The following is a 14,358-nucleotide window of genomic DNA, read 5'->3' on the forward strand; positions in this document are numbered from 1 at the left end:
AATAACTAACTTGCAACCACCATCAACAAAATCAATTCAAAATGCTAAATATATATTCAGTTACATTTACAAATAGTTTTTAATATCGATTAGCAACGTGGGTTCTATGCATATTGTTAGTGCAGGGACGTACAAAAGAATCTCTAGAACAATATCACAGAAACTTACTAACTAATTGGTCTTGTCAACTGCGCTGTTAGAAATCGGCGTGACCTTTAGCAACGCCATTAGAGTGTAATTGGGAAGCGGAATGCTTTTCAGCTTGTCGTGGAAATTTATGGCATTCATTAGACGGTTGAGCGCCCTCTCTCCATCCTCGATGTGGCTGCGATGAAGTGTCGTCTCGTCTGAATGTGAATTGTGTGGTGAGTGTGCACTTTAAACCGAAACCAGGTCCAATTGAAGCCCACCGGATCGGATCAAATCGGACCAGATTTCAAACGGACTACGCCCTAGGCGTAGCTAGCGTCGTGGTCGGCGCATAGACATGATAATCGACGTCGTCGGCACCACCCGCTTCCTCCTCCAAGTCGCGGTTGACCAGCCGTTCGCGCATTCCATACCGCTGCCTGACGATGGAGAAAAGAGCAATGAATTAGCACCTCAAAATTAGTGCAATTAGCCAAGAACTCACTCCAGGTGCGAGCGCCATATGACCAGGCCGGCGTACAGGCAGATGGAGACCAAGGCCAGTGCCACCACCACGATGCCGAACAGCATGTGTCCCTGGCTAACCGCATTCGCTTGCACGTCCACCGGGCTCATCTCGATGTTCTCGGAGGCGAAGGTCTCGGTGTCCGTGCTGAACGCCACACCGCGACCCTTGAAACGCTCCTCCAGATCGTCCACGTCGTCCATGCCACTGTCCTCTTGGTCGGCATCCCCGGATTCCAGGATCTCCACATCGTACTTGTAGTTCTGTGCCAAAACCAAGTTGGTGGCCGAGTTCAGTTGGTCCTCGTCGCGGTGGGGATACGACCGCCTCTGCTGCTCCTCCGATTCCGCCTCTGAGTCGGATTCGTAGGGAGTATCCTGCGAGCAAAACGAAATAAATTTTTAGTTAGTATAACATGAAAATATTATTCAAGCAGAGCTTAACCGATATTCACTCGTTATTCGTTATGTTTTCGTATGCAATTATGAATAGTTTTTTATAGCGTCAAATTTTTTCCTGTGTATACAAAAGAAGGCTCGTGTCATCGATGTGGCTTTCACCGTCGGCTGAGTAATTGATTTCAAACAGCACGTGATTCTATGCGAGTTCTATGCCGAACTTGGGCCTAACATTTGAAAGTGGGTGGTGCAAAGTGTCTAAATTGTGGAGGCGTGTTTAATATTTTTAAAGTGGCTTTCAACTTCTTGAGATCATCTTTATACATATTTACAAATGAGTAAAGTAACTTGAAGTGCTGCTCGTGGTATGCATTTTATTGGTTGTTAAAAGAAGACAATGCAAAATAAAATAGTTTACAGAGACACTAATCTTTTGGACAGACTCCCTATTTTTGCCACAACATCAAACGAGTTTTAAGCCAATTCATTGTATATTCAGCGTTCTATTTAAGCAGTAGTTGACGTGGTAACGAGACTAACAATTAAAACTGGAACTTATCCGCGAGGAAATCGGAACCCACGCTGACTCATAACTGAAAATTTCGAGGCTTTGCGTAAGCCAAACGTCTGCCCATATTAATCACCACTTGAAGTACGACTCACCTTACTTATGTCTCAATTACCCGAGTTGAGGTGATAACATCTGCTTTCTATGCGAAACACCTATGAAAAGTAAGCTAACCTGAGATAGTTTTTTACAGCTTACAGCTGTTTAAACTAGCAAGTTATCAGTGAGGTCGCGCGAACTTATATTGCACAATATTAGCCATATTTTTCCACAAAGAATGTTAATGACTGCCTCAACTAAGTTGTCTTGCCACTCTCACTTACAGTATCTCGCTGGAAGCCCTTTGTGTATGTAGATTGCTGACCCCGATGACCGGCGAGATCGAGATACGAACCTTTGTAATTGGCAGTAACAATACGTGACTGGTTTTCTGACTCTGTCTGCCTCAATCTCATTTGCTTTTAGCCGCTCCATCTCGTGTAATTGGCCGATTTGTTTACAACTAACGACTATAAGCAAGCCATACAAAAAGGTGACAGCCAGCGATCGAGTTGGGAGATCTCGAAAATCGAAATCCGATGGGGATTACCCTTGTGGGGCCGAGGGGTTTTCTAAACGTCAAATTCATTCGAACGTCACGACAGTCGAGGGATTACCTAGAAGCCGATTCCATGATGACTCACCCACGTAGGGGGAGTTGGTTGGGGCACTATATCTACCAATTATAAGGCCCCCAACGATAAAATTTCGTGACTAAGGCGTTGTGTACCCTCTAGTCCAAGTGATTTTTTTAATTTTATGCAAAGTTTCTGTGCGTGAGCTTTTTGTTTTTGTCTTCATAAGCGTTTCTCGGCAGCCCCTTAAAAGGCAAACGCCGCGCGTGTCTTCTGGTGGCTTTTGCATTTAATCACAGTGAAGAGTAGGTAAACATTTTCAAAGCGTAAGTTTCCGGTTCTGGGTAAAAATAAACCGAAAATGCAGCAATGCATTGGCTTGGCTCGTATTTCAGCTTCTGGGGTCGTTCGTTACCGAGTGCGTCAGTGCGTCGATTCCAGTCGGAGTGGTTTTGGTCGGCTTTGTCCCGTTCCCGGTCCCGGTCCCGGTCCCGTTCTGTACGTTTCCCGGCCCTCTTTTGGCCTGGCCCAGTTACCCGAACGCAGCGATTTGTTGGCCAACTCACCTCCACGACAGCTGTCTTGTTTTTGGCCACCGCTACCACTCCTCCTGCTGCTCCAGCTCCAGCTCCTGCCCGCAGATCACTCAGCTCCTTCGCCTGCGACTTGCTTAAATCCTGCGAGGGCTTGGCTTGGGCTAAAAGAGAAAGCAATTAAGCAGAAATGAGATAATGCATTCGCTTGAATTAGCCGGTATATGGTTACAGCTTATCGGGCTACCTGAAAAAAATCACCGATCTTCCCGGTTTCAGGGGAAACACAAATATTTACCATTTACCCCGAGATTTCGCAGGTAGCACCTTTCGGCCAAACTGCTGGACTGAATTCAGACATATTACCTTATCAGCCGACTCTGATTTTATTCACTACTAACCAGACCCAGACAATACGAATTTGCTTTGTGCCAGCGCATTATCAGTTGACAATGAATTTTGGGTTACGCATTCTGGCAAACAAAGTAAAAGCGTGTTGGAGCTCAAAAGCAGCATTAATTAGCACAGGCGAGGTCAATTAAATAGCAATAAAATATGGAGCACATTTAAATAGGGATTGCTCCCTATTAAGCTTACAATTAATATCATTTATCATTATATGTTGTTTGCATAGGATGGGTTAAATAAGTCAATAACCAACTTTACCCATTCCTATTTCAACCACTGCCACTGTACACGGCCACTTTAAGATTTGTTTGAATACGCAAACCTGTTCATATATACTAAATAGCAGAAATGAAACAATAAACACATTTCTAATGCCACAATGATTCGATCGCTGTGGGATTCGCATAAACCGCTCGAGAATCGCGTCAAAATCGCGCGGTAGTTGGCGAGCTGCCAAAAGATTCCACATACAAAGCCAATTAAATTCCAAAAAGCACATGATACAGCCATGATGTCTTGCAATTTACTGCATTCGACATTCGTAAGTCACCCAGTTTTGAATTCAGTACGTGACGATAGGCCAAAGCCTCCAACCGAAGAAAACTTGATCCACTTTTGACAAGTGCCAAAGAGTCCGGAGTTTGTTATCAGTGAGTCGCGGTGCTGACATCTTCAGGGCAAATGGTATAAGTTAAGACCCTGCTCATAAAGTTCTGACACCTCATAATCTGCAGGGAAGCACGGGTGTCATTTGGCCATTTGCTATAAAGTGATTTCGTTGGTTATACACAGCAACAGAAAGCAACTGTTAAGGTTTATGTGGAAAACGTGCGCAAATGAGATATACATTTTAGGAATAGTTTTATAACTCAACTGCATACTATGCTCAATGGCCCTCAATAAAGAAATCTAGATTTATAAAATAATTGCAGGCACTTATATAACAATTCAGCCAATGAAGGAAACTGGTAAGAAGCCCAACTATCCATTTGGAAACCCTTCTTGGCAGGATCTATTAAGCATGATATATTATTTTGACCACAACTGTTGGGTTACACTGCCTGCGATCGATCATTAGCCATATAGCGCAAAAGGCCTGGCGAAATCTTATCTGCACTGCGAGCCAGCTGGAGCCCCCTGGAATTAAAGTCTTGCAATTTAATTTCGCGACCTGGCGGGACCTTGATGGACGATTCACTGCGACGGGACGGCGGGCGGTCGGCCCATTCAATAAAACCCCATATTTATGCGCTGTAAACCTGGCTCACAAAGGCGGCCCGAACCGGACCTGGTCTTCGCTCTTGGCAGGCACTTAAGGCAAAAGGGTGAACCGTAAGCCGTAAACTGTTAGCTGTCTAGCCAAGTGGCCGCTCCATCCAGGCCGATCGCGATCCCATCCAGCTGCGCTGGAAACTAGTTTCCCTGCAGAGGTGGAAGCATCGAGTGTGCGTCTCTGTTTGGGTCTATCTATCTCGAATGCCCGTTGTCACTGTAGATGTATCTTTTATCTGTCGTGGTACTTACACTCCGCCAGCAGCAACACCAACAGAAGCGCACTGCTGAAGACCAAACTTTTCCGCAGGGCCATATTGCGAATTTATATATATGCGGGCACCGTCACTTCCTTTATCAATTAGCTCCTTATCACTCACGCACAGGTAACGCGCCACTCGATCGCTGGACACTTAGGATGATTAAGCGCTCGTTTGCTTTTCTGCGGGCCCTCTTATAAATGTATTACTATCAATTCTCTCCGCTGCACAGCTTTACGTGCGTTCGAGACGAGCTTTCCGTTCGGAATGCCGAACTGAAACAAATTCCTCTAGCCCTGTTAAATGCTTGGCAGTGTTATCTGGTTCTCTGTTAACTCTCTGTTAACCGATCGGGGTGTCGGGCAGTAGCACTGGCTATATCGTAACTGAGTGTTGGGGGTAGTCGAAAACAAGAAATTCTTATTGGCTTTTCTTGGATTTTCGCACCTTATTACAAGGAGCACGATAACCAATTGCAAGAGGTATAACTTTTATCGAAAGGCAAAAAAATGGTAAGACATAAATATGGGTATGTTCTCTATTATTCCAGTAGGGCATTATGAATTAAAAAATATTCCTTAAAATCTTTATGGGCTTTTAAAAAAAAATTGATTTTTTATTTAATTTTGAAGACTGTGTTTCAGCAAACTTTGTATTCTTTGTATTCAGCTAACTTTAAATACAACTTCAAAGGTCCAAACAATTTTAATTATTGAAAATATGAAGCACTTGTATAGAAAACAATGACTTTTTATTTTCAAACTTTTTTATTTGAGCAACAAACTATTCTTTCCCTCAACACAGCAAGTCAATAGTAACTCAGTAGATTCACATATCCGTACTAGTTATTAACTAAGGTGAACCTAAAATTCAATAGTTGAACTTGTTTTATCAGAATGTTTAATGAATAATGCTTTCCATGTTTTAAAAACACCCAATTGTGGATTGTGTAATAGTATTGGATTTTTATTTTACACACTTAGTAGCATGGCGCCTACGGCTGCCCGATTCAAGGGGCAACCTCAAGCTTGGATGTCTGCGATTAAGGTAAGGTAACATAACACTTATTTCTCAAGAACTCGCCAGCTGCTTCAATGGTACATCTAAAAATATTGAAGTATTTATTTTTTCTAGACATTCTGAGTGGCGCTCGGTGTACGTACAACTCTTTGGATTCTGTGTGTACAGTCAATTTTCCATGCCCAAGCTGCCCTGAGCGAATTCCATATTTACAAGAGAAGGGGTCACGAAGGGGTGGGGCCTTAAAATACCTAAACTCAACTATACTCAACAATTTGCTTATGGTCACTACTTATACGCCTAAGCCGGCGGTTGCACTTTAAGCTTCAACTTTGTAGATTTGGCCAGGACACCAGCGGAGGAACCACGATCCCGACGGCCAATCCCCGCACCGATCACTGCTTCCATGCTCGCCGGAAGCGGACCGGCGGGGAGCGTGGCCGCAAGGAACGGCCAACCGGGGCGTCATTGGGGGATGAGCCGCGCCGGATCCGGCAGTCTGCTGTGCCCGGAATTCGTGGGGGAATCTTTCACGGGACCGACCAGCAGCCCCTGCCGGGCGGACGCAGTCGACTAGTGGCGGACAAAACTTTCAAAGCAATCGAAAGCGAAACCTTTGTACACACTTAATAGAGTCCTGCGGGTCGAGTTCGTGGTCAGTTCGTCGTCAATGCTCAGTGTCCAGTAATCTTTTCGTTTGTTTTGTGGGTGAGAAAATGAGGGAAACTTAAACGGCTCGGTAAAAAAGAAAGGCGTGGCAGCGCGCTAAACAAATTGCTCCGAGCTGTTGGCGGACAGCTCCATCAGCCGCCAGGCAGCCTTGGGGTTGAGTTCGTTGCGGTCGCGGCACAGCACCCAGACGTAGTGCACCCTCATCACCTTCTCCGGATCGCCCTCGACGACCTGACTCTTCTGGTCCCGCACACACATAATCTGCTGGGCCTGGAACGTGATGATCAGTACCGGACCCTGCTCCATAACCTTGCCCATTGCCAGTTCGATGTTCTCGATGTCGAGGATCTTGGAGTCCAGGTAGAGACCTGCCTTCTTAGCCTCCTTAATTGGATTCGCGATAATATTGAAAGTGCTTTCAAAGCACCAGTCCTTCAGTATCTCCAAGTCCCCCCGGACAATCGACTCCAGAATATTTGGAATGATGTCCGTTTCGCAGTCGCGAAGGAAGTCCTTCTGATCGAAGCAAGGATCAATCTTCACCAGCTCCGTCATCGTTTCTGAAAGCTCCGTCTTCGAAAAGAGTCCGCCCATGACGTCAGACACTTTGTCGGTGAGCAGGCGGGAGGCACGAATCACAGGGTTCTCAGACTCGTCGTATTTAACCTTCCAGTCAAGCACCTTGTTCACGTAGGTATTATTGTTCTTGAAGTTCTCCCACGACTCGTAGAATTTGGAGTCCTTATGCAGCTCCATACCTTGAAATTAAGATTACATTATGTCCATGAACTTTGATCTTATTAAAGGAAGATTCGGACTCACCAGTTGCTTCCGTGTTGGGCTCCACAACGCGATCGCTGTCGGTCATGTCGAGCTGGACGCGCTTACGCAATTGGGCAGGAGCACGATAGACCCGATTCTCTATGCTCGCACTGTCCATCTCCTTCTTGATGGTCGTCGTCGTGTTAGAGATGGCCTGGAAAGCGCTGGTCTGGCCCAGCTTGCCACTGGTGTCGGATATCGTGTCGCTGACCCCCTTGGCCTTCTTCGAGAGCTCCTCGGTCACCTTTTTGGCCAGGTCCGATTTGCTGGCGTCCTCCAAGACATCGCCAACGCGCTCCTTGATGGCGCCCAGCTGCTCTTTCAGTATGCTAGACGACTTTTGCGCCTCCGATTCGACAATGTTAAACTTCTGGCGGGCCGACTTCAGGGCGTCCGATTCCTCCAGCTTCTGGGCCTCTTCGCGGAACTTTCGGATATTGTCCTTGATCTCCTTGTTCTTATCCATCTCCGCCTTCATGTTGTCGAAGAACTGCGAGAAGAAGCCGGCCCTGCGACCTGGCGCACTATAAAAGCGGGGCTGCGGAGTAAAGTCATGACTTAGCCCAGTTGCTCCATTGGGTTTTATGACCCACACTCTAACCTGCTGCTGCTGCAGGTTCTGCGAGGCCTGCTGGCACGTGAAGAGACAGGCGCGATCCCGCGCAAGGGCAGCTATTCTGTACTGCAAGGAGAAAAAATCATTGAATGCTCGCCCGCTTTAACCTCGAAATAGGCACATGTAAGGCGGATCTTCGGGTACGCCAGTGGTGGCCGGGATCTGAGGGAACCTACCATGGTGGGGATTAGGTGACCGTTCGCAGGGAGTTTGATCGGAGCGAATGTTCGGGAGTGTGGCGTCAGAGGCTCTAAACTTTATGTAATTCCTGCCGCGAACCACGCACGTATCAGCAGTCAGCTGTTCTCTTCGTTCAGCGCGCGCCGGTGTTGCAAAACGACCGCCCTACGCCGGCGATAGCTCGTGCGACAGTTTGTTTCGTCGGTAGTCCGATTGTCCCGGGCCGATATCATGGAATGGGTCACAGCGCGCGAAATTCGAGTGGTGTGCAGTGATTATATTGTGACGGGGAGTGGCGCGTGTGGGTGCTTAGTTTTGGGAGATAGTTTCGTATTTTTTGTTGATAACTCAGGCTTTGTTGCTGTGTTGTAGTACAAGTTTCAATTGCGCGGTGTCCAGCTTTCAAATTAGTGGCATATATTTTTTACAAGTAAACATAACTCTGCCTACACTTTTTTTACAAAATGGTTTATAATATTATCTTTTACCTTTAGCATTTGTTAAAAATATCGATTATTTATCATCGCTGAGAACACCATTAAGCCACCTCTATCCAAGAACCGTTAGTTGGCGCGTAGCTTTACCACAAAATTCCAAGAATTTCGCCGAGATTGTTCTGTGCACTTTGTAGCTGCTGTTTCAAGTTGTCTCGGGGAATACGAATTTTTTTTTTTTGACTCAACGTCCTGATTTTACCCCCGAGCCGAGTTTAATTACATGTACATTATTATTAGATAAAGAAGTATCGCGAATACTTCAGTTGAATAAACTCCGCTTGGTTTTTGGGTGAGGATTTGTGGAAAGTAGAGTGCGCGATAACGGTAACTTTCGACCCGGACTTTCGCCATGTTCCGCAGCAACTTGGAGAGCAGTGGCGTACCAGCAGTAGGTGTTAGAAATCCCCCTTCGTTGCCTCTGACTGGAAAGATTTCCCCCTTGCAGGATAACTTTTCTGCTTTTCACGCAAGAGGAGGGCTCAACATGTTGGGCCTGCAGGACATGTACTTGGACACCAGTGGAGCCAACTCGTCGGCCACTTTGAGTCCGCCCAGCACCCCACTTACGCCGCTCACCCCCGACCCGTCGACGGCTGCTCAGACGACACACTTCCCTTTTCTGGCCGACAGCGCAGCCGCCGCCAATACGCTCCTGCTTCAGCGACAGTACCACTACCACTTGCTGCTCCAGCAGCAGCAGCAACAACTGGCTCTGGCGCAGCACCAATTGGCGCTGGCTGCATCAGCGGCAGCGGCTAGTGCGAATCACCAGCAAAAGGACGAGATTGCGCGATCCTTGAAAATCTTTGCGCAGGTGACGACGGGCGCAGCAGGTGAGAAAAGAGATGGCGAATAGCGATATGGCGTCGTTCAAAACGGAGTAGCCAAAAACAATGGGGGAGAGCGAGATGACTGTCTGCACAAGTACAGTTATGCCAAAGTCAATGGCCAGGGGCTTAGTTCAAGAGGGCTACGAAAGCACAGAGCAAAACAGAACTAGTGTTTATTAAATTAATATTGGCTTCAGATGTTCAATTTTCGCAATTAGAAAGATTATTTTTGAGCTCTTACTTTTTAGTAGATTTTTAATGACGCTTAAATTCTCTAGGTTTTGTGTGCTTTGTAAGGTCTCCTTGCTAACCATTTGTAACCCCCTTTAAGGGATATTTTCAAACGCCCCTGTCTTTTTGGCCATTGACCCTCTCAGCATTTTCGGTATTTCTTTTTTTCACTTCAGAAAGCCATTTTGCGTCTTATATTTTATTTTAGTTCTCTGCTTTTTCTCGTTTGTTCCTGTTTTTTTTTGTTCAATAACTAATACGCATTTGCTTATGACATTTCTAAAATGCAATTGAAAACCGAATAATAGCCAATCGATCTGGACACGGTAATGAAAAGCTTGCTATTCGCAGAAAATGCCGTTGGCACGGTGCAGGATGTGATGCAGGAGTTCGCAACCAACGGCTATGCGAGCGATGATCTCAGCCGCTTTTCTTACGGGAGTGCTCCGCCACAGGCGCAGACCCCACCGCCATCGCAGCAGCAGCAACAGCAGGGGTTGCACCTACCACTGGGGCGCAATACTGCCCAGCTGCACTCCAATGGAGCCAACTTAATGTCCAATCCACTCGCCACCCACTGGCTAAACAACTACCGCGAGCAGCTGAACAACGTGTGGCGGAACATGTCTTATATGCCAGCCGTCTCCAGTACAGTGGGGTTGCAGGCCCAGGCTCAGGTCCAAGCAGCAGCCACCGTGTCCCCCAATCTCGGCGTGGGAATGGGTCTGGGATTGCCCGTGCAGGCCGACCAGCTGCGCGGAGCTTCTAATCCCAGTAACAATAATAACAACAAGGTGTACAAACGATACAACAGCAAGGTCAAAGAGGTGAGTGGACCTGATTCCAAGGTTATTTTTTTGAACGATTTAAAACTTAAAAACTATTTGATATTTTCCGTAACAGATCAGCCGCCACTGCGTCTTTTGTGAGAATAACAACGAACCAGAGGCGGTGGTCAACAGCCACACAGTGCGAGACAACTTTAACCGAGTGCTTTGCCCCAAACTACGCACCTACGTGTGCCCCATCTGCGGGGCATCTGGGGACTCGGCGCACACTATTAAGTACTGCCCCAAGAAGCCGATCATCACCATGGAGGATGCGATCAAGGCGGAATCGTTCCGTCTAGCCAAGAGCAGTTACTACAAGCAACAGATGAAGGTTTAGAGGGCAAATCCAGCAGGAGCAGAGGCTCTGGCAGCTTTTGCAGCGTTTATATAACGAGAAATATATATACGCCTTCCGATCAAAGCTGGGTTAACCATATAGACAATACGTTTAAATAGCGCCTGGCGCGTTCGATTTTAAAGAGTTTTAGAGACTTATCTCGTGCCTATAGTTCTTATAGTATAGACAACGAACGATCACTCAAATCACAGTCAATAATTCAAAAATTTATGTCTGTTTCTGTGAAAACAAAACTAATTTTGTAATAGAAGACTCACAATATCGTAATACTTGTTCAATCGTCGTGGCCGATAAAAACATCTCACAATCTGAAAGTTGATGAATGGAATTGGTCTGCAACTGGTCGCCCTCATTTTGTCAAATGCTCGTTTGCGGCCGAAAAATTTCGATATATCTACAATTGATATACAATCTGTACTAAATTTTGAAAAAGAACACTTTGAATTTCGAACTGTCAACCGTATCATTAGAATTTAATTTAAAACTTGCTAAAAGAAAGAGCAAGGAACACTTTCGTTGAAATCGGCTACACTTTCATTGTAAAGTTTTAATTTTTGACATTCCGCAATTTTTTTATAGATAAGCGAAAAGTATTTTTATCATGTATCGCAACTATTAATTCCAACACACATATCTATATATATATAAATGTTATATATTTATTAAATCATGTTATCATTGATCAATTTTTCACACATGTAACCACAAGCCTATTTTATAATTTTTTTTATTTTTTTTCAAAAAGGTGTACATAACTGAAGTTGAAAAATTCAATGGCGCAAGTGCCAAATAAAGATTAAGGTTGCAATTTAAGAAAACAATTATCCTTCTTGAGTTTGAAACTAATCTATTTCGTCTTGGCGGAGTTTTTCAAAGAGGGCCAGGAAGATGCCATCGGTAAGATCACTATCCGGCAGGCAATAAAGGCAGTTCTTGCCAATATTGGGATAGTCCTTGTCGCCTACATTATGCCATTTGTTGCGTAAAGCCTTCTTGCAGCTGAGGAGCTTGTAGGATGGATTTAGCTGAAGGCACCGCTGCACCACCTGCTCGTTTTCCTCCTTCCACAACGAACACGTGCAGTAGGCAATACGTTTAACGTTCGGGAAGGCGCTCATCGCGTGCGACAGCATCTTAATTTGCACACCCTGCAGCCTGTACAGCCTGTTGTCGTCTTTCCGCTCGTCGCAGACGGTCATGCGGTTTTGCATTCCGCTTCCAGAGCAACTAGGGTCCACCAGGATGTACTCTACGTCCGCAAAACGTTCGGATGCTGTAATTTAAATATATTTCATATTAAATATTTATTGGGAGATATTTAAAAAACTTACTTAGGTCCAACGCGTCTCCCAAAATGGGTTTCACGATCTCGCACCCAGCCTGCTCGGTAATTTCACACAGCGTCTCATAACGAACGTGGTCCAGCTCCACGGAGTAGATGCATCCCTTGTTCTTCATCACGTTGCATAAATGCAGTGTCTTCATCCCGGGAGCTGCGCACATATCCAGCACAGTGGCTCCCATCGGTGGAGCAAGTAGTTCGGCGGCCAAAGATGTGGCCTTGTTCTGCAGTATAAGCCTCTTGCTGCGCACCAACTCATGGCTGACCCAGTAGTTGGCCCACTTGGCAGGGAAAATAAGCACACCCTCCACATGCAGATCTGTCATGAACTCGTCCTCCTCAAGGGATTTTATGGCAGTCAGGAAATCCGCATAGCTAGCGTCTGCAGGAAGCTCCTTGCGCCGCCAGTCTTCGCTAGACAGGTACCTCAAGGCCTCCGCCACACTGTATAGATTTGTGTTGACTCGTACATATCGAGGATTGCGTTCTGTGTAGGAAAACAAAAAGGCGAGTTCAGAAGTGTGTCAAAGTAAGATTTATTAAGAGTAACACGTAGTTACTGGTCCTTAAAAAGATCGAAATGAACTGGAATTGGCTGTCAGGACTTATGTCAGCCTTTTTACATATCTTTATGAAGTGCTAGGTCACTTAATTACTGATCCTTCTTTGGCTCTACAGCTTCCAACTCTTCCTCCTCATCCTGCTGCACCGGTTCCAAAGGTGGTGGCGGCTTCTCGCGGAAAGCCTTTAATACATACATGGCGACCACTAGGTTAACAACCACAACAGCCGTGAGAACTGACCAACAGTTGACCGTAAAGAGATCAAGATGGGGAAAGGACTCCTGCAGCCAGCTGCGCACGCCATAGAAGCCCAAGAAGGGCAGCGTGAACATGAGCACACTGTAGGCCAGCAGCCAGAGGAAGACCTCCGCGCTGGTGTCTTCCTCCTGAGTATAATTCTCCACGGGAGGATCAATGGCAGCCGGGGAATCATCACTGGCAGCTGCCACCACATCGACCTGCTGTTTCTTGTTCTTCTTGCCCATCTCAACCGGCTAATACTAGTAATTGTTGGGGTAACCTGCCTTTACTCTGGAGTCCAGAATCACTGATTGACTTCAGCAGTCGCTCCTTGTAACCTCGCACCGTTTGAAAGGGTTTGCTTTCGCCGTTCAGCTCCTTCCTGCCATACACCAGTTCGGTGACTAGAACCTTGGCCAAGCTGGGGTCAAAACTGGGGTTGTCCCTGAGCAGTCCTGTCTCCTCGATGGCCTTTTCCACCGCCACTCGATTATCGCAAAATTTTTTCAGCACCGTATGCAAAGAGCGTGCGCGCTACAAGTTCGAGAGGGAAAAGTTTAACGCATATTCGCCTGATCTGCAGCCTAGAGGTCCTATCCACTTACTGCAGGCTTCTCCGCGAATATCAAGGTCTTGACGGACTTCTGCTGCTGCAATGCTGTCTTCAAAATCTTGGCCGTCGCCCTGTATTTGGTGGGAACTTTTACGGAATGCGGTTTTTTACTCATTGTCGTCACGTGTGTGTGTTGTTTGCGCTAGAGCCGGTGCAGCCACTCACGACACTATCGATATGTATATCGAATATCAGGGATGGCGATAAGTTGGTTGCGGCTATTGAAACTGCGGAGTTGTTGGTAATTTTTTGAAAAGGCCTTCAATTAATGAAAACGTTTGTTCTCGTTTTGTTTGTTCACTTCAAATCATGTTTGCCAATGATATTTACAAAACATATGTTCTTCCGAATATATTTGTAATACTTTCATGAATAACCGATTAAGGGATCAATTGGCAGTGTGGCCATACGTTGCGAGCAAAAATGACTCGTATTTCCAACATTGCCAACCCAATGTATAATTCCTGTCGAAAGTTTTGCCGCGACATTTTAAATGTCGATGTGTGCCCTTTATTAAAGGCTCAGATTTGGGTTGAACAAAATGTAGATATGTCGTGGAAAATCGGTAAATTCGAATTATAACGAAAACGTATTATTTAAACTACATATGTCTTCACGGCAAAAAATAATAAAGAAAATAATTAGATACGAAAAACGCTGCTCCTGTGTTCCAAAATTCGTTTTAAATCAGTAAATCATCGAAGGAGCACGTCCTGACGCCAGGCTAAATATTTATTTCGGGGATGGCAGACCCCAAGTGCAAGAAGTGTGGCTTGGTCCTTCTGTGCTACAATTCACCGTTTTATTTTTCGGACTTAGTTAAAATTTGATCATGT

The 14,358-nt window shown here is 45.8% G+C and overlaps 5 protein-coding genes across 9 annotated transcripts; 1 reads left to right on the forward strand and 4 right to left on the reverse strand.

Moving 5' to 3' along the window:
* Positions 1-51: 51 nt before the first annotated feature.
* Positions 52-4,984, reverse strand: LOC6553806. 2 transcript variants are annotated; one of them, XM_001979527.3, is made up of 4 exons: positions 4,701-4,984; positions 2,802-2,932; positions 635-1,032; positions 52-569 (listed from the first exon to the last, which is right to left on the reverse strand). In XM_001979527.3, exons 1-4 carry the CDS (start codon positions 4,762-4,764, stop codon positions 446-448), a joined length of 717 nt encoding a protein of 238 aa, XP_001979563.1. In that variant the 5' UTR covers positions 4,765-4,984; the 3' UTR covers positions 52-445. The 2 variants fall into 2 exon arrangements, with proteins under 2 accessions (XP_001979563.1, XP_026839765.1); XM_026983964.1 differs by lacking the exon at positions 4,701-4,984 and adding an exon at positions 3,648-3,715.
* Positions 4,985-5,585: 601 nt separating this feature from the next.
* On the reverse strand, positions 5,586-11,132 carry LOC6553804 (mitochondrial import inner membrane translocase subunit TIM44). 3 transcript variants are annotated; one of them, XM_001979525.3, is made up of 4 exons: positions 11,022-11,132; positions 7,824-7,904; positions 7,223-7,760; positions 5,586-7,158 (listed from the first exon to the last, which is right to left on the reverse strand). In XM_001979525.3, exons 1-4 carry the CDS (start codon positions 11,115-11,117, stop codon positions 6,494-6,496), a joined length of 1,380 nt encoding a protein of 459 aa, XP_001979561.3. In that variant the 5' UTR covers positions 11,118-11,132; the 3' UTR covers positions 5,586-6,493. The 3 variants fall into 3 exon arrangements, with proteins under 3 accessions (XP_001979561.3, XP_015009688.1, XP_026839741.1); XM_015154202.2 differs by lacking the exon at positions 11,022-11,132 and adding an exon at positions 8,015-8,239; XM_026983940.1 differs by lacking the exon at positions 11,022-11,132 and adding an exon at positions 8,015-8,229 and having other exon boundaries at positions 7,223-7,904.
* LOC6553805 (protein nanos) lies at positions 8,535-11,393 on the forward strand. Of its 2 annotated transcripts, XM_015154794.2 has the most exons (4): positions 8,535-8,903; positions 8,961-9,348; positions 9,928-10,403; positions 10,480-11,393. In XM_015154794.2, exons 1-4 carry the CDS (start codon positions 8,865-8,867, stop codon positions 10,741-10,743), a joined length of 1,167 nt encoding a protein of 388 aa, XP_015010280.1. In that variant the 5' UTR covers positions 8,535-8,864; the 3' UTR covers positions 10,744-11,393. The 2 variants fall into 2 exon arrangements, with proteins under 2 accessions (XP_015010280.1, XP_001979562.1); XM_001979526.3 differs by having other exon boundaries at positions 8,535-9,348.
* An 83-nt stretch (positions 11,394-11,476) lies between these two features.
* Positions 11,477-13,704, reverse strand: LOC6553803 (probable 28S rRNA (cytosine-C(5))-methyltransferase). Its single transcript, XM_001979524.3, has 4 exons — positions 13,515-13,704; positions 13,194-13,443; positions 12,096-12,593; positions 11,477-12,037 (listed from the first exon to the last, which is right to left on the reverse strand). The coding sequence occupies exons 1-4, from the start codon at positions 13,635-13,637 to the stop codon at positions 11,607-11,609; spliced, it is 1,302 nt and encodes a 433-aa protein (XP_001979560.2). The 5' UTR covers positions 13,638-13,704; the 3' UTR covers positions 11,477-11,606.
* On the reverse strand, positions 12,625-13,194 carry LOC26526205. The gene has a single exon (XM_015154968.2). The coding sequence runs from the start codon at positions 13,152-13,154 to the stop codon at positions 12,759-12,761; it is 396 nt and encodes a 131-aa protein (XP_015010454.1). The 5' UTR covers positions 13,155-13,194; the 3' UTR covers positions 12,625-12,758.
* Positions 13,705-14,358: the final 654 nt, after the last annotated feature.

Source organism: Drosophila erecta, unplaced genomic scaffold (genome assembly GCF_003286155.1).
Source record: "Drosophila erecta strain 14021-0224.00,06,07 unplaced genomic scaffold, DereRS2 tig00000000-arrow-pilon, whole genome shotgun sequence".
In the NCBI taxonomy this organism is placed as follows: Eukaryota; Metazoa; Arthropoda; class Insecta; order Diptera; family Drosophilidae; genus Drosophila; species Drosophila erecta.

What these genes read in the sequence shown, in the direction of transcription:
- LOC26526205 (XM_015154968.2), bottom strand. Translation starts at nt 13,154, where the DNA reads ATGGGCAAGAAGAACAAGAAACAGCAGGTCGATGTGGTGGCAGCTGCC.
- LOC6553804 (XM_001979525.3), bottom strand. Translation starts at nt 11,117, where the DNA reads ATGAGGGCGACCAGTTGCAGACCAATTCCATTCATCAACTTTCAGATT. An exon ending in AGAACCTGCAGCAGCAGCAG is followed by an intron (nt 7,761 to 7,823) that starts GTTAGAGTGTGG and finishes TTTACTCCGCAG; the next exon opens with CCCCGCTTTTATAGTGCGCC. An exon ending in GCCCAACACGGAAGCAACTG is followed by an intron (nt 7,159 to 7,222) that starts GTGAGTCCGAAT and finishes CTTAATTTCAAG; the next exon opens with GTATGGAGCTGCATAAGGAC.
- LOC6553806 (XM_001979527.3), bottom strand. Translation starts at nt 4,764, where the DNA reads ATGGCCCTGCGGAAAAGTTTGGTCTTCAGCAGTGCGCTTCTGTTGGTG. An exon ending in GGTGTTGCTGCTGGCGGAGT is followed by an intron (nt 2,933 to 4,700) that starts GTAAGTACCACG and finishes TTTCTCTTTTAG; the next exon opens with CCCAAGCCAAGCCCTCGCAG. An exon ending in ACAAGACAGCTGTCGTGGAG is followed by an intron (nt 1,033 to 2,801) that starts GTGAGTTGGCCA and finishes TTTTGCTCGCAG; the next exon opens with GATACTCCCTACGAATCCGA.
- LOC6553805 (XM_001979526.3), top strand. Translation starts at nt 8,865, where the DNA reads ATGTTCCGCAGCAACTTGGAGAGCAGTGGCGTACCAGCAGTAGGTGTT. An exon ending in GGTGACGACGGGCGCAGCAG is followed by an intron (nt 9,349 to 9,927) that starts GTGAGAAAAGAG and finishes TGCTATTCGCAG; the next exon opens with AAAATGCCGTTGGCACGGTG. An exon ending in ACAACAGCAAGGTCAAAGAG is followed by an intron (nt 10,404 to 10,479) that starts GTGAGTGGACCT and finishes TTTCCGTAACAG; the next exon opens with ATCAGCCGCCACTGCGTCTT.
- LOC6553803 (XM_001979524.3), bottom strand. Translation starts at nt 13,637, where the DNA reads ATGAGTAAAAAACCGCATTCCGTAAAAGTTCCCACCAAATACAGGGCG. An exon ending in TTCTGGACTCCAGAGTAAAG is followed by an intron (nt 12,594 to 13,193) that starts GCAGGTTACCCC and finishes TTTCCTACACAG; the next exon opens with AACGCAATCCTCGATATGTA. An exon ending in GGGAGACGCGTTGGACCTAA is followed by an intron (nt 12,038 to 12,095) that starts GTAAGTTTTTTA and finishes TTTAAATTACAG; the next exon opens with CATCCGAACGTTTTGCGGAC.